This window comes from Podarcis liolepis, assembly GCF_965112155.1.
Source record: "Podarcis liolepis genome assembly, chromosome: 2".
Classification (NCBI taxonomy): domain Eukaryota; kingdom Metazoa; phylum Chordata; class Lepidosauria; order Squamata; family Lacertidae; genus Podarcis; species Podarcis liolepis.
In genome coordinates this window covers 3,217,975-3,234,803 of record NC_139555.1, presented here as the reverse complement: position 1 = coordinate 3,234,803, position 16,829 = coordinate 3,217,975, and the positions used below count along the sequence as shown (strand labels likewise).

The following is a 16,829-nucleotide window of genomic DNA, read 5'->3' as shown; positions in this document are numbered from 1 at the left end:
CTTTAACCTTTTGATAGACTTAAAGGCAGGGACACTGTTGCCGGTTGGTGTGAGGGTGACTGCAGCACCTTTTTGCCCAGTCTGTTCGGTTCTTAAAGCTTGTGTAATCTTGGAGTTGTTGTGGGATTTTGGTTGGTGGCAGGGGAAATTAACCCTCACCTGGTGTGTTTCCTGGCAGATTTGAAAGCCTGGTGGACATTTGCTTCCAGCTCCGCCTGCAGTTGGTAGCCTCTGAAATTGAGCTGAGTTCTGAGCTTCAGGAACGTCTGGATAATGTATTTAGTTCCCTCGTCAAAAAGTAAGGAGAATCTCTGCCAGAAGCACCAAGGTCATAGATCTGAAGAGAATCAGAAGGCCACTGAGAGCAATTGCTTGCCCCCTACCCACATACCCTCATCTCAAAGATTGGCTTTCCCCTTACCAATTCCCAACAATGCAGCGTATGGTCACATCCACACAATACATTTAAAGCACAAGGCATCCCTCAAAGAATCCTGGGAATTCTGGTTTGTTAAGGTGCTAGGAATTGTAGCTCTGTGAGAGTTAAACTACAGTCCCCAAGATTCACGGAAGTGAGATTTCCAGAGTGGTTTAACAACCAGTCCCTCTTTACAGGGAACTCTAGGAATTATAACTTTACAACACCTCACAGCACCCTTAACAAACTACATCTCCCAGAATTCTTTGGGGGAAGCCCTGACCGTCTAAAATGCTGTCATGGTGCTGTAGGTGTATGATGTGGATGTGGCCTCAATGTAAATGTGGAATAACTGTTGCTGCCTCCTGGAGACTGGGACAGGACTCTTGAGATAAGTCCTTTCAGCCTTGAGATCTGTGCTTCCACCATTTTCTCATTTCTCTTCCCCATCACTGCCATTTAAACGCTACCCTTGGGTCTCCATACATTTGCCAGCAGAATTTAGTTTTAAAGAAGGGCTGCTTTGCAGGGGTGGGGGTGGAGAGTTGCAGGCCACTCACACCAAGGTAGGCTACTGGCAAGTCCATTGCCACAGCCATGACATTCCTCCATAAATCACTCTTGTCTCTGTGCTGACAACGGGGGAAAGACAGGTTGGTCCTACTCTAGGGGCTAGTTTTGTCCCTGGAGCCTTCAGTTGCTGATTCTTCCTTTAGATCCATGTTTTCTGTCCATCATACTGACTGGGGAGCAGGGAGAATGATGAGGCTGACTGCAGCAGGTCTAATAGCCAATCCTTCTCACTGCTCCCTGGCTCTCTGACCACTGCTTATGTCTCCTCTTCAGCTCATTCCTGGTGGACAAACAGCCCCTACAAGTTCTGAAGACCCAAACCAAATTTCAAGCCACCACACGCTTCCTGCTGGGCCCACAGCTGCTGAAGTCTCCACACTCCTTCACGGTCACCGCTGACATTGTGACAGAGAAACAGGCACGGGAGCTAGCTACTAGCCACCTGGAGACTGTCCTCAGGTGAGCAGAACCCTTGCAGCTGAACATGCCACTCTCCCTGTTGCTTTATTTCTCAGTTTTAGCAACGTTTTGAGGTTTAGAATACTAGGCGCAGCAAAGAGGTCTTTCCCAAATATCTTTCCCAAGGTGAATCTGACATATTCTAGAGCGGAGATAGAAGACAAGAGACATGGTGAGCCATTCTAGGGGAGGCATTTCAGTTAAAACAATCCTGCCAGACTTTCTGCCCCTGACACCCCCCCCCCCGACTTACTCCGTTCTGTGTCTGACATATTCCGAAGTCCTATTTCTGAGCATCAGTGGGGAGAACCCTCTGCATCAGCGTCAGGAAATATTTGCAAAACCTCCCCCATAGCTCCTAAAGGACTTCTAGGGCGAGAGTTCACTGAGCAGGCTTATATCTAGTGGTGCTTCCACATTGCAGGGGCCCTTCATTACAAAGAGTTCCTCATTACAAAGAGAGACGTCTTTCCCATTGGTCTTAGTGGTTCATCGCGCCCGGGCGACGGCCTCTCAGGGGCGCCCCAGCGAGTGGGGGAGCTGTGTGGCTTCGCCGGCGGCTTCCCCTTTCCCTGCACGCACGCCCGCCAGCTGCACCCCGCCAACTATATGGCTGGCGGGTGTGTAGCTTCCTTCCCAAGCCTCCACAGGAGGAGACCTATCCCCGCAGAGGCTTAGGATGGAAGCCTCTGCATCTGCTAAAGACGGCTCTGCTCCCGGTCGTTGTCCTCCTCCTGCTTCCTGGCAAAAGGCGGCGCGCAGCCTTCCTGGGCTGCCTTCTCAGGTGCCCCGACGCTGGAGAGCATGTCCTGCCAGCACGTTTTCCTGCTTGACCGCCACCATGCCAGGGATCGGGGCGGTGGGGGAGGCAAAGGACATTTTTCAGGGCCCCTCCCTTGTTTTGGAGTTGGGTGGTGTGGGTTTGTGGGATAGCGATTCCACAGAAAGCAAAGCTCTCCGTCACCTTTATTACATTTGTTGGTTTGATTCCAAGATCAGATTGTGGTTTCATGGAAGTCACTCTGAAAATGTTGTTTTTCGCCTGATACACCCACAATTATTAACCCCTGGCTCAGAATGGAAGTACATAAACTCATGTGCACTTTCTCTTTTTCGGTTTCAGTGAAAACACTGGAGAAATTCAGAACAACACAGCACCTCTGGAGACAAATGCAACAAGCAATGCCTGCTGTGCTCTCTTTAAGAATATGGTAACTACAGCAGTGGGGAGAGAATGTGTGTGTGTGTGTGTGTGTGTGTGTGTGTGTGTATGCATACATTTGAATGCTTGCGATGGGAGGAAGAGAAACCACTGGTGACGTTTAGCCTCCCGAGCCATTTAGGATCATCCTGCTCGCGTGTAGGACCCTGGCAGACACACATGCCCGACTGACATGTTCTCTCCCTCTTGGTCGTTTGTTCGGGAGCTTCCAAAGCTTTCTTCAGCCCGAACATCCCAGCGACTGATACCAAGAAGTATCAGCACACTTAGGGATCCTGTAGAGTGTTGGCGGTTCACGTAACAAACTCAGTAGCACGGCATTTTGGCTAATCTACTTTGTTTACATATAATACACTTGGAGCGTTCTGACTTAGATCCTTCATCTTTCTCATCAGACAGCAAAGAGAAAGAACAAAGGACAATAGTCCCACTTCACGGAACACAGTAATACAAAACATCCTGTCTCCGTCACTTCCACTATGTGGGATGAAAACATATACCATCATGTGATAGAAAACAATCCCATGACTGCAAGCACAGAGCAAGAATCCTAACAGAGCCTCCCTCACAAGTTGGCGCTTCTCCCCTAGGTTGTATTTTTGGGAGAAAGCTGCTTTGAGACTTTATACCTGACTCTGGATAATTTTGTTTGTACAGTTGTACCTTGTAGGTCGGAACAGAATCTGTTCCAGAAGTCCATTCGACTTCCAAAATGTTTGAAAACCAAATCGTGATTTCTGATTGGCTGCAGGAAGTTCCTGTTGAACGTTCAGGTTCCAAAAGAACGTTCACAAACTGGAACAATCACTTCTGGGTTTGCCATGTTTGGGAGCCAAAATGTCCGAGTTCCAGGGCGTTTGATAACCAAAGTATGACTGGATGTTATACATACCCTACTTTCCTTCAGAAACCATAAATTGGCTTATGAAGATATCTCTAAAACAATCTTCCGTCCAGGCCTTGAGCAGACTGCATCACACACACAGAGTTTTAGAATTGTCGCAGCATTGTGTGCCTTCAAACCATTAACTGGGATTGCATAGCTTTGGGTGGGGGTGAGGAACCTGCGGCTCTCCAACTCCCATCAGCCCCCAGCCAGAATGGCCAACAGTCAGGGATGGTGGGAGTGTAATCTCACAGCCTCTGGAGGGCCACAAGTCCATTGCCAATGCTCTAAGGCTGAGAACCTGGCATATGCAGAAGACACCTGCAGCAGGATGGGATGATGAAATTATGAGATGATAGGAATAGGCTGCTCCATTTCAGATTGCAGGGGAAGAATATTCTTCCACTAAAAAAAAAATTGAATACTTGCTTCAAGAAGAAAATTGGCACAGCAGGGAGAAAAGTTCTCGCTAAATCCTTGCCATTCTGTGCTAGTTTTCTTTTTCTTTTTATTGATTGTATTGCACATATCCATAAATCAAAATGCAAAACTTAAATGGAAAAAAGAAAATCCAAAAACTCTGTTCTAGTTTTCTACTCACAGGGAGTATTTAAAAAGAAGAAGGGCAGCTTCCTATATTCTGAAGTCAGGCACTCTGATCTTCCATGTCAGAACGGTACTTCCCCATTTTGTCCTTCTTCTTCTGTGTGTTCAGATGTAGCTGTAGACTCTGAATTTGGACTCTGTGAACAACTGGACCACTGTAGCATCACGATTCAAGGTGGCTGTTGGATCAGAAACGGATAAAAAGGAGGCTGAAGTATGGAGTAGAACTTTCCCAAGCAGTAGCTGAAGTTGTTACTTTGAGCCCACAACTTTTGTGACATTTTCTAGGTTAGCCAGGTGTGATTTTGCCTTTCTCTTCCTTCAGCTTCTAAAGAAGATCAAGCGCTGTGACCGTAAGAGCACCGAGTCTGTGACCGAAGAGAAATGCGCTATCCTCTTCAGTGCCAGTGTCAGCCTTGGTCCCAACAAAACCATCTTCCGCCTGCAGGTAACAGCCCTGCTGCTTAGGTTTATCTCATTATTTGGCTTGCAGATTGTGGCCTGTTGGTGATTTTGTTGCTGGAAGGGCACAAATGGATTCCCCAGAGGCTCCAGGGATGACCCACTTCCTAAGTCTCAACAGGCTGCTCTGCGCGGTAGACATGAAGCCCCAATCCTGCCCAACCAAGGTGGCCTTGGTGGAAATGTTGAAATCCCCCACAACTACAGCCTGGGCCTTTTTTAATACCACCTCCAAGCCTGCCCAGTTGTCTCAGGCAGATATAGAAAGAAAGGTTAGGGGTGTCCTTGCACATATTTGCTGCTGTGGATAGGAGGTGTCACCATCTCAGCCTTCCCCTGAGGGGAAGGATCTCTTCACCACCTCAGAACCAGATCATGGAATGAGCTGTGAAGGCCCCCAGGAAGCGCACCCTTGTCGCATCCTGAGCTTGTCACCCACAACCACTGCCCGGAATGAGTGGGGCACTATGGCCTCTCCCCCCCCCCCCTTGCCATCTTCAGTGTGCCAGGGCTTCCCCAGGCTGCCTCCAGTCTGGTGGTGCAGGGAGGGCCACCATTTTCTGTTTTGCCTCAAGTGGCAAAATGTCTTGGGCCATTTCAGGTGAGCTGAGGGAGCTGTGGGCAGCAATAGTTTCCTTGAAAATCTTGAAAATAAATCTGTAATGAGCCCCACATCTGAATTCTACTACTAGATAGCCCAGTTTCAGTTACCTGGGAAAGGAAAAGTGTTACTCCTTTTCCTCCTCCCTGCTGAAGCCAACTCTATATTACACACACACCTCATTTCCCACTTAAACAGGAGCACTCCTGTTAGGGACTTGGGGATACAGTGCAACATTTTGTTGCAGGTCACCGCTTTTGGTTTCTAGAATTGGAAATTCTTCGTTTTTGGCAGTGAATTTGGAGAGGGCTATAACTCAAAGGAAGGGCTGTGGCTCAGTTGTAGAGCATTGCTTGGCATGCAGAAGGTTCCAGGCTCCATCCCCATCATCTCCAGGTATGGCTGGGGGAGCTCCCTGCCTGAGACCCTAGAGAGCCACTGCCAGTCAGTCCACTGGGCAAGATGGACCAATGGTCTGAGTCTGTCTAAGGCAGCTTCTTGTGCTCCTGTGAGAGATATGAGGGGCAGGGAGAGGGCTCTGGCTGTAAAGAAAGCAACCCCCCTGCTGAAGTGTGCTTCCTCTTTCCACTTCTTGTGTTCCAGGCCCTGTCACTTCCCATTGTGGTGATCGTCCATGGCAACCAGGAGAACAATGCCAAGGCCACCATCTTATGGGACAATGCCTTTGCCGCTGCTGTAAGTGATTGACATAAGCTGACATATAAAGCTGTCCGTGTCCCCAAGGGGTAGAAGCACTTGTTGTTGGGGGCAGAATTAAAGAGTATGGTGTGACATCAAGTGAAATGGATAGTTCAGCTGGTAGAGCGTGAGACTCTTAATCTCAGGATTGTGGGTTTGAGCCCCGGTTGGGACAGAGAGATTCCTGCATTTCAGGGGGTTGGACTAGATTAGGGTTTCCCAAACCTGGGTCTCCAGCTATTATTTTTTTTGACTACAACTCCCATCATCCCTAGGTAGCAGGACCAGAGGTCAGGGATGATGGGAACTGTAGTCCAAAAGCAGCTAGAGACGCAAGTTTGGGAAACTTTGCACTAGATGAACCTCGTGGTCCTTTCCAACTCTACAATTCTGTGATTCCATTATTAGTTGCACTTGAACAAGGAGATGCCCAACACCTCCTTTGCAAAGTGAAGAGGTTTGGTAACAGCACAACGTGTTTGTGTTTTCAGATGGGAGGGGGCACTAGGATGAAACCAAAACCCAAGCAAAATGCTTCTCATGTTATGGCAGTGATTTGGGACCCACTGCTGTCCACGCTACTGAAGCAGCATGAAACGCTCTGCATCGCAGGCTGTGACTCCTCACCATGCCAGCATTATCCCAGGTTCTGGGAGGGTGATCTGAAGTGTGCATGGACTTCTTCCACATGACCCACAGCTTCTCACATTAAGGACAAAAGAAGAACCCGGCTGGTTCAGACCAATTCCCATCTTGTTCAGCACTCTGTTGTGCCTATGAGAAGATCATCAGCAGGACCTCACTGCAGAAAAACTCTCCCCACTTGTGATTCCCATCAACTGGTATTCACAGGCAGAGGCATACCTAGGCTCCCTTGCACCCTTGGCAAGGAGATGTATTGTGGGAATATTGTGGGTAACAGGAGAGGATATATTGATTAATATAATCCTTCCTAACTCGCACTAATAAGTTTCTTTATACAACAGAGTGCATTCCCCCTTTACATAAGCAATTCAATCTGGCTTGCCCAGGTTGGATATGTTCCTGGTATGATCCCTTGAATCCCTCCTAAAAGACTAAAGACACAACAGTCTTATTCATAAGTAACAAAAAGTAGTTTTACCCACGATCAGGCAGAGCACAGTGTGGTCCCTGAAGGCAGGCTTTAGGCTTAAAGTTACAAATATGTACAAACATGTTTACCCCATATGGGAGATAATCTAGGGCAGGGGTTAGCAACCTTTTTCAGCCAGGGGCCGGTCCTCCATCCCTCAGACCATGTGGGGGGCTGGACTATATTTTGGAAAAAAAATATGAACGAATTCCTATGCCCCACAAGTAACCCAGAGATGCATTTTAGATAAAAGGACACATTCTACTCATGTAAAAACACGCTGATTCCTGGACCGTTCGCAGGCCGGATTGAGAAGGTGATTGGGCCTGATCCGGACCATGGGCCTTAGGTTGTCTACCCCTGACCTAGGGACCACTGGTTGACAGCCAGCAGTGCAGTCGAAGTGAAGCAGGAAGAAGGCAGGATGGGGGGGGGGAGGGAGGTGGCTACATGACTTGACCTTTCACCAGGTCTGGAAAGGTCACGCCCACCTACTAGTCACATGCAAAAGAAAGGATGCTCCAGCCAGGTGTAACAGGAAGTTCAACTGGCTGGACCAACATTCCCCATGCATGTTCACTGTAGGCAAACAGGAAATGTTGTACTTGACTGCTCCAGAGGATTATATCCCACATGTATTGGAGGGGGGGGGGCTAGGGCCTATGTCCTTGGTGGAGGCTAACCGAGCCACCCCCTAGGTGTGCTTCTGTTCAGAGGCCCACTGCCTCTGATCCTAGAGGGAACATGTAGCCATCATGACTAGTAGCCATCGATAGCCGTGTCTTCCTCCATGAATTTGTCTAATCCTCTTCTAAAGACATCCAAGTGAGAGAGAATTCCATAGTTCAGTTATGTGAGGACTTTCTTTTACCTGCCCCAAATCTTCCTGCATTCAGCTTTATTGGATGTTGCCACCTCTCAATATGATGAGAGAGGGAGAAAAACTTCATGCCAGGCCAGTAATGTAACATGGAAGCCTAGTCCTGCCCCCATGGGTGCAAAGTGAGTGAGAATATTGGCTATGCAGGGGAAGCTTGTAGGTAGGACATAACAGAGTCTGTTCTTAGTTTGGGCTACTCCTTTGCTGTTATTTTGTGTGCCGTTGCCATTGTGAGGTGGGCGGGGAAGACCAAAGAGTGGGAGAGATTATGAATGTGCATTCTCCTCCTGCTGCTGCTGCTTCTGGTGGTTTGTTCTCTCTGTGTGTCTTTCTGCGTAGCTATGAGGTTCTCTCTCTCTGGCCTATTCCAGAATCGCATCCCTTTCATGGTAGCCGAGCGTGTCAGCTGGGAGTCCATGTGTGAGACTCTCAACCAGAAGTTCATGGCTGAGGTGGAGACAACTAAAGGGCTCCTCAAGGAGCACTACTACTTCTTGGCTCAGAAGATCTTTGGTGACAGCAACGCCAGTCCTGAGGAATTCCAGAAGCGCCAAGTCTCGTGGTCCCAGTTCAATAAGGTCCCTCAGTGGGTTTTGTAAGGAGGGTGGGGCATCCCTGGTTCCCTTCCTTCCTTTACTCACTCACCTTTTCCCTTTACAGGAGATTCTTCCTGGCCGAGGATTCACCTTCTGGCAGTGGTTTGATGGGATTCTCTACCTCACAAAGAAGCACTTGAAGGATTACTGGTCTGACCGGTAAGAAAGCAACTGGATTGAGCCACTGTGTGGTGTAATTAGCCAGTAAAAGTGTTGGACTAGGCCTGAGGAGAACATCATGGGGTGATCTTGGGCCGGTCACTATCTCTCAGCTTAGCTTACCTCACAGGGCTGTTAAGGAGATGAGGGGGAGGGTCCTCCAGGGTGTTAGGAGAAGGGTCTGTGGCACCACTTCTTAACTAGCGGTCCCTAAGCTGAACGTCAGTCAGTCACAGCTGGTGTTTCCTTCCCTTTCCCAGAGCTGAGGAAACTCACAGGCCTCAGGGTCAGCAGGGCTCTTCTGACTGGGGGGTTTCCAGGTGATCTGTTTGTTCAGCATTCACCCTGATTCATTTGCAGGGAGATTAGACAACACTGACTTTGTGCTGAGCAGTCATTCTGATTCGCTTGTGGGGGGATTAGATGACATTTCATCAAAGCAAGTGATATTCCACACTTTCCAGTGCTCTCCCCCCCCCCCCAATCATTTTTCCTTATCACAAAAAGGCTGATCTTTTAAATCCCTATCCCCCCGCCCTTCTTTCTCTCTTTGTGTCCGTCTCTCCCACACAGACTCATCATGGGCTTTATCAGCAAGCAGTATGTTTTCAGTTGCCTGAGCAATGCTCCACCCGGCACTTTCCTGCTGCGCTTCAGTGACTCCGAGATCGGTGGCATTAGCATTGCCTACGTCACATACGCTCCGGACGGTACGGCTTCGCGTAGGACAGCAGGGCTGGCTTCCTCTTGCCTCAGCTAGAGCTGTAGGGGGTTGTTGGGGGAGGGGGGTTGATTCACTTTGCATTTATAAACGGACCTATCTAATTTGCACTTCCTGAAACAAAAACAACAACAAACTGAAACACAACTGTCTTTCGCAAATCACACTTCTCTGAATGTTGCAATATAGTTCTCCAACCACGAAATGTGCCCACTATGGCAACATGTGTATAAATGCATATATGAGTGAAAACAGCATACAACAAAGCATTATGTAAGGGAAAATCGTTTTGGAAAAAAGGTGCATTGAACAAAATAGCATACAAATATTATATTGAGAGAAATGAGCACTAACATGCTGCTAAATTTTCATGAGGACTTAAAAAATACACACAAGCTGATGTGGAAATACAAAGAGCTGAACTTAATGAACTGGAAAAATGAGGAAGTGAAAGAAACCCAAACTGACAGATTTGCCCCTCCCTAAGGATCCCCTGTCTAAGCCCCCACCCCAGAGTCAGAGGGGTTTGTTTTGTTTTTAAAATCACCTTGGCTGCCTGCCTGTGCATCTTTACTTAGGAGTGAGACCCACTGAGCCAATTAGGTCTTACATGTGAGTCAATATGTTGGGCTCACGCTGTTTGTCTGCCAGTGCTTTAGAAACTAGCCTTCTCCCTTGCTGTTCTGGTTTGGAAATGGATTGGTAGACAAGAACTTATACCTTCAGTCCTGGTTCTGATTTGGGCAGGGGTCCGAAGGCGTTCTAGCTTTCTGCCAGCCAGCTTTCAGTTGTGGGCTTTCTCCCGTGCTGATTCCTGGCCTGTCCTCACAGTGTTAAGACAGGACTGGTGTCAGAACCGGGCTGGGGAATTTGAGGCCCTTTGGACGTAATAGAACTCCAATTCCCATCAGCCCTGGGCAGCATGGCCAGTGGTCAGGCATGATGGGAGCTGGAGCCCAGCAACATGTGGAGAGCCACAGGTCTGTGTTACAAGTGTTGCATTAACTGAGAGCAGGTTGCTTACAGGAGCACACGGTGTCAGCATGAACATAGCACGTTGCTCTGTTTAGAATCAGCCCATTCAGCCTCGTATGGTTTTATTCCCAGCTCTGCATTCTGAAATCTTTTAAAGATGCCAGAAATTAAACGTGAGACCTTATGCATGCAAAGTGAAAACTCATCCCTTACGGCAGTCCCCGTCCCCCAACACCCACTCTGGCAGAGGCTGGGCAGTTATCTGGGGCTGGAAATGAAATGGTGTGAGGAATAGAGGTTAGGTGTGCTTTCTCTAGCTTTGTTTTTATAAGAAAATAATAATAACAATAACAATAATAATTTTATTTATTGTACTCCACCCATCTGACTAGGTTACCCCAGATACTCTGGGCAGCTTCCAGTAAAAATACAAATAAAACAAAAAGCATCAAACATTAAAAGCTTCATAAGAATTGCCTACTGGATCAGGCCAATGGCCCACCTAGTCCAGCATCCTATTCTCACAGTGGCCAACTAGATGCCTGGGGGAAACCCACCAGCAGAATTTCAGCACAGGATCTCTCTCCCATCCTGTGGTTTCCTGCAACTGGCATTCAGAAGCATTGCTGCCTCCAGTTGCGGAAGGAATTGCCATGGGGAACGATCTAGTGAGTTTGTACCACATCCTGGGTACGGCCACTACTGGGGCTTCACTTCCTGGTTTTGTGGTGTGTCCTTTATTAAAGAGGAAGCTGCTTCCCTCTGAACTCTGCAGCATTTGAACAAACATCTCAAGGAGTACTAGATTTCCTCTTGCTGAAGGGCTGGGGAAGAGTGGCTCCATCTTTAAGGGGTAGGTTGCAGTGTGGGGTAGTGGTTAAGAGCGGTAGACTTGTAATCTGGTGAACAGAGTTCGGGTCTCCGCTCCTCCACATGCAGCTGCTGGGCTAGTCACACTCCTATGAAGTCTCTCAGCCCCACTCACCTCACAGAGCGTTTGTTGTGGGGGAGGAAGGGAAAGGAGAATGTTAGCCGCTTTGAGACTCCTTAAAGGGAGTGAAAGGCGGGATATCAAATCCAAACTCTTCTCTTCTTCTTCTTCCCTCCTCCCAGCTCTCCTCATGAGGAGCTTACAGTGTGACACCACAGGAAAAAACATGGAGGGCTTGTGGAAGCTGCTCTTACCCAGCCTAGATTCAGCCAGGGGCCCTCTTTCTGTGGCGTGGGTGAAGGAACTCAGGCCTGGGGGCTAAATGTTCCTCTCTATCAGGCCCTTGGGACTCTTTGTAGGCCCCAACCCTTGCCAACCCTACTCCTTGCCCTCCTTGAGTGCTTTTGCCTGGCTGGAATGTGTCCTTGACCTGATATACTTTTGCTTGCTAGGATGGAGAAATTTGTGGGTGGAAACCTCTGTGTGGCTGGAGAAATATTTGCAGCCTCATGTGCAGAGATAATATTTGCATTCATAGCTCCACCTGCTTTCCCTCTGGCCCCTGAGTTTAACCCCACTCAATGGACCAGAATGTGGTCTAAACCCTGCCTTTAAATCCATATCAATGAAAAGAAAAGAACTCACTCTGAAAATCACCTACAGGTGGTACCTAATACCAAGAAAACTAGCACTAATACGCCCAGGAACCTCACCAAAATGGTGGAGAGGGTGCACCTCCATAGGCACATACCTCCACATGTGGTGGGAGTGTCCCAAAATCCAACTATTCTGAACAACAGCCATACGAGAAATATGTAAAATAACCAGCAAGTATTAGAAATCACCCCAAAATTGACCCTACTAAACATCTTCCAAGACAACTTACACCCACTTACACCACAAAAAACTCATAACCCACCCACCTCATAACCTCAGCAGCCAGAAACATAACCAGACACTGGGGAGACCTGTCAGGAGTAAGCATGGACCAATGGTACCAAATAGTATGGGAAACAGCCTTACTAGGAAAAATTAACCAATAAACTGAAACTGACACGGGGACAAATAGAAGAAGACGCCTTCACCCCAGTATGGCTCCCCTTTATCACATACACAGCCCAACAAGACAATGACAATAATCCACCAACAACATACAAATTAATATGGCTAACCTGATCCAAAACACCCACCCACCCCCCTCACACATGAAAACAAAGACCACCACAGCCAACCACAAATGAACAGCCACACCCCAGGCCAACCCCAACCTCTCTCACCACCAAAGGAACATAAGTGAACAGCAGAGAACCTGCACAAGCAACGCTGACACAAAACCCCACATATATTAAGTAAAATAGAAACATCACCACCCGACCCCACACCTACTCATCTCCCCCCTCCACCTTCCCCCCCCATTCTTCCTAATATCTCAACAAATGAAACCGATTTGTAAAAAAAAAAAAGTTACATGGGGGAAAAATATGAGAGAGAGACATTGCACATACCTTTGTAAATTAAGAAAGTCTTTAATAAAAATACATTAAAAAAATAAAAGCAGGAGGGGGAAAGAAAAATAATAATTAAAATACATACTAAATAAATAAATAAATAAACTAACTAACTAACTAACTAACGAGATAAAATGCCCCTGCTACTATAAGAAATGACAGGTACCAGAAATTACCTCGCCAAGGCCCAAGGGGGTGAGGAGCAGTGCAATACAGCTGTATTTTTGTAGGAGCTCTGACCAAGAAGCAGGGATGGAGTTTCCGTGCCTCCAAGCTTGCACCAAGGCATAAAAAACCCCTTAGGCCTGTGGTCCAAATCCAACATAGCTGCCTTGAGAGTGTAGGTACGTAGTTGGAGCTCAAATTGCCCTCATTTCTGTCTAAACCCAGCTGTTAAATATGTTTTGCTCTCACCAAATTCATGTAAAAGGGAGGGTTTCGGAGTAAGAGGAGATTCTGTGCTGAACTGGAGACACTTTGGGAAAGAGACTAGTTCTGCTGTCTGAAACAGTAGAACTTCCTGCTATGCGTGAGGGACATTTGCCAAGGAAGTAAGAGAACAACTCTTGTCCTGGGGAGCTGCTAAATGCATTCATTTGTTTAATGCAAAGTACATGGTCAAAAATGCACGTCATGTTAAGTGAGTGAAACACACAACGGGTCAGAAAGTGGAGGAGATGCAGTCCAGCCAGAGGCGGGTTTAGGGCAGTGCGGCTGGTTCCCCTGCCCTGGGTGCTGAGCTCAGTGGGTGCTGCAGGGCATTGCAACTGTGATGTAGTGAATTGAGCAGAATGGAAGGCAAGAGCTTGGGAGGGGGGCCAAAGGTTGGCCTTAGCTGTGGGAGGGCGGGACCTGCAGTCTCCACAACTGCCTTATAGAGGCAAAACCTACTGAGAAGAGTTGCTGTGCCCACTAGGTAGGGCTCCCCTGTGCAGGCCTTGTTTCTTCTAATAAAAAGTTAACTTCACGTGATTTATTGCTGGCTGGCCCCCTGACAGAAGGGATGAATGACAGTGTTCAAGATAGCAGGCAACTGCTTTCTGCGGTGGACTGATATACTGGTTTCCTCCTGTGCTGCTTTTCCCCACCTGGCTCAGGTTCCACTCAGGTGGAGAACATCCAGCCATTCACAACCAAGCAGCTGATCATCTGCAACCTTGCTGACTGTGTTCTGGATCTGCCGCAGCTTGAGATCCTGTATCCTGACAGGCCTAAACACGAGGCTTTCAGGAGAGGTGAGTGAGGGCAGGGGGGGACCTTATTTGCTTGCAGCCAGAGGGACGTGGCCTCAGCTTTTTAAGGCTAGTAGAAGGCCCATTATTTCATTTATTTCTTTATTTTATTCGTTCATTCATTCATTGCTGCAAAGTATTTGCATCCCAAATTCTAAAACAATTGGAAAACTGTATTCCCTTATATTTATTAACTAAATGGCCACATTCAAAAGTCACAGCTGAAAACTAGCCTTTCTCCTGCATTCCAGACTTCCAGGTTAGTCCTTCCCCCTCAGAATATCCACTCCAGGGCAAGGGGCTTAGCTGTTGTGGTTGCACTAGCTGAGCTCATCAACTTTTTTGAGTCAGGCACTTTTTTAATCTTGGTTTCTGTATGTGTGTTTTTGAAGGGCCCCCGTGGTTACCTCTCTTCTCCCCAGCCAACATATCTTCATCAGGGCTGAGGTGGGGTGGGCAGGGGATTGGCTGAGGTTTTTAGTTTTGCTGAACAACTTTCTTCCACTGTCGGCGTGCACTCAGGTGTCCCTGGGGCACGGGAACAGTGGGTGGGTTGTGCTCTCCTCCTGGGGGGGGGGGCGGGTGAGCCGCCCATTTGCAGTTTCCACTTTTTGGCCTTGCTCTCTCTGCCCTTCCTTGTCTGGGTCTGAGTCTGGGTCTCTTGGGCCACTAGAGCACCCGATTTTTAATCCTTCTATACTTGAGGTAGTGGGATTGTGTGCAGTTTCTCCTCACCTTCTCCTCACCTCATCATGTGGCAATGATCCAGCAGCCTTGTCCTTTTCCCTCTTCCCACCCAGGATGTGCAAGGGGTGAAGGGCTGTCTGCCATATATGCACACCTCTTTCCTTCGCCCCAACCTGGACAGCAGCAAGCAGCCCTTTTGTTATACCTAAAACCAGTGGCGTAGTGTGGGGGGTGCAGGGGGGCCGGCCGCACCGGGCGCAACATCTGGGGGTTAGGGTTAGGGGGCGCAAATCCACGGGTTAGGGGGCGCAAATTACTTGCCTTGCCCCGGGTGCTGACAACCCACGCTACGCCACTGCCTAAAACAACAGAGACCTCCTTCCGCCGAGGAGAGCAGGCCTTTCATTGGTGGTATCTTTATTCTGCTAGTAGCAGTTGGTTGTTTTATCGTTATTACTTTGTGAAAGTGCCTCAAATGGGCATTTTTTAATGTTTCCCAAAAACACACAAACAATTAAACCAAGAATTAGAACAAGAATAAAACAAGAGCCCAAAATGTTCGTTGGTAATATATAAAAAAGGGCAGAACTCAGCCCACCCCACTAAAAAAAGACAAGCAGAAGAAAAGTCCATTGACCCTGGTTAAGACAGGTTAGGATGTTTTATGGTCCCCCCCCACCCCAATTTTATGTAATTTTACTCAATATGGTTATTTCCTGTTTACATGTCTCTTCATTCTTGCTGTTTGTACATGTAAATTTGAATAACTAATTTATTTATTTTTTGCTAAAAAAGGAAGAGGCTAAGAACATACCCATGTACCATTCAAGTTATGGGTCAAAAGCCTGAGTTTTCTTGGGATGTTGGGCAGAAGTCCAGCGGCATTTGGGGAGTCACAGGTTCCCCACCCCTCCTGTAGAGGGATGTAAAAATCACTGCGAATCTCATCTTATAGAAAAACGGGGGTGGGAATGATACCTATTTGTGTGTTGAGAGGAATGAACCCTGAGTGTGTTTCCTCCCACAGTAGACCCACCAAAGAAGAATAAAGAGTACCAGCCAGCGAAGATGAAGATGACCGTGGATGTGTAAGTGGGTGGATTTTTACACTTCTGGTGAAAACTTCCCTGCTTCTTCTCATGGGGCTTTCTTGTCTTGGGTTGCAGTGTAGATGTGTTGGAGATATTCCTAAATAGGTGAAAGGGCCCAGGGCACAAATTTGCAAAAAAAAAAATAATATGTTGATTTATATGTATAGATGCAGCTGGGAAACTAAAGATAGTAGGTGGCAAGCAATATGCTCAGTACGGGTGGGGAGAATTTTGATTCAGTTTATGTTGCATAACAAAATGGCCTAATTTGCACTTTTTGAAACAGTGAGAGAACCAGAGCACAGCCATCCTTCAAAATTTGCATTTTTCTGACTGTTGCAATGCAGTTGTAATGTTTACAAAACTGAATATACTGAGATAAAGTGTTCATGAAAATGCATATATTAGTGAAATCAACATTCACAAATGAATTATATTGTTGGAAATTGCGCTGCAAAGATGTTTGTATTAGACAGAAACGCATACAAACGTGTAAGAGAAATCAATACTAAAATGCTGCTGAATTTCCATGAAGACTAAAGAAAAGCAGACTGATGGTGGAAATCTGGAGAAGTGTATTTAATATTGGAAAAATAATAAACCAACAAAAAAATATGAATTCTCCCATCCCTTGTGCTCAGCCACTCTGCTTACAGGGGGAAAGTGGGAACAGGAGGTCTAGGCCTCACTGCAAGAGACTTGGGACTCCATCCCCTGGGCCACCACCTAAGAGCACCTTAATGAGAGCAGCAGCTACTGTATTGACTAGAAGTTTATTGTTCTTGGTAGTTCATCATTGGTGTATATTGCACTTTACAGCATAAGCTGTAGTCTAAATTAATTCATGGAGAAGAGAAATGAGGGAGCCCACAGCAACCTCCACAGTTGGTCTCTGGGTTCTCTTATATTTCTTTTGAGCATTTTGGTACTGTATTTAGCTGTTAGAAACAGGGCAATGGGCAGATAACTGCGGTCAGATAGTAAAACCCTGATTTTGTCTCCAAACTGC

General features: G+C 47.3%; 1 protein-coding gene across 2 annotated transcripts in view; it reads left to right on the top strand.

Moving 5' to 3' along the window:
• STAT6 (signal transducer and activator of transcription 6) overlaps positions 1-16,829 on the top strand; it is a 54,525-nt gene that overhangs the window by 33,102 nt on the left and 4,594 nt on the right. For both annotated transcript variants that reach the window (XM_083486623.1, XM_083486624.1), the window contains exons 8-17: positions 179-298; positions 1,265-1,450; positions 2,574-2,661; positions 4,490-4,612; positions 5,831-5,923; positions 8,292-8,498; positions 8,581-8,675; positions 9,249-9,385; positions 13,908-14,045; positions 15,757-15,817. In XM_083486623.1, coding sequence (XP_083342749.1) covers positions 179-298; positions 1,265-1,450; positions 2,574-2,661; positions 4,490-4,612; positions 5,831-5,923; positions 8,292-8,498; positions 8,581-8,675; positions 9,249-9,385; positions 13,908-14,045; positions 15,757-15,817 — 1,248 coding nt within the window. The remainder of the gene's footprint in view (positions 1-178; positions 299-1,264; positions 1,451-2,573; positions 2,662-4,489; positions 4,613-5,830; positions 5,924-8,291; positions 8,499-8,580; positions 8,676-9,248; positions 9,386-13,907; positions 14,046-15,756; positions 15,818-16,829) is intronic.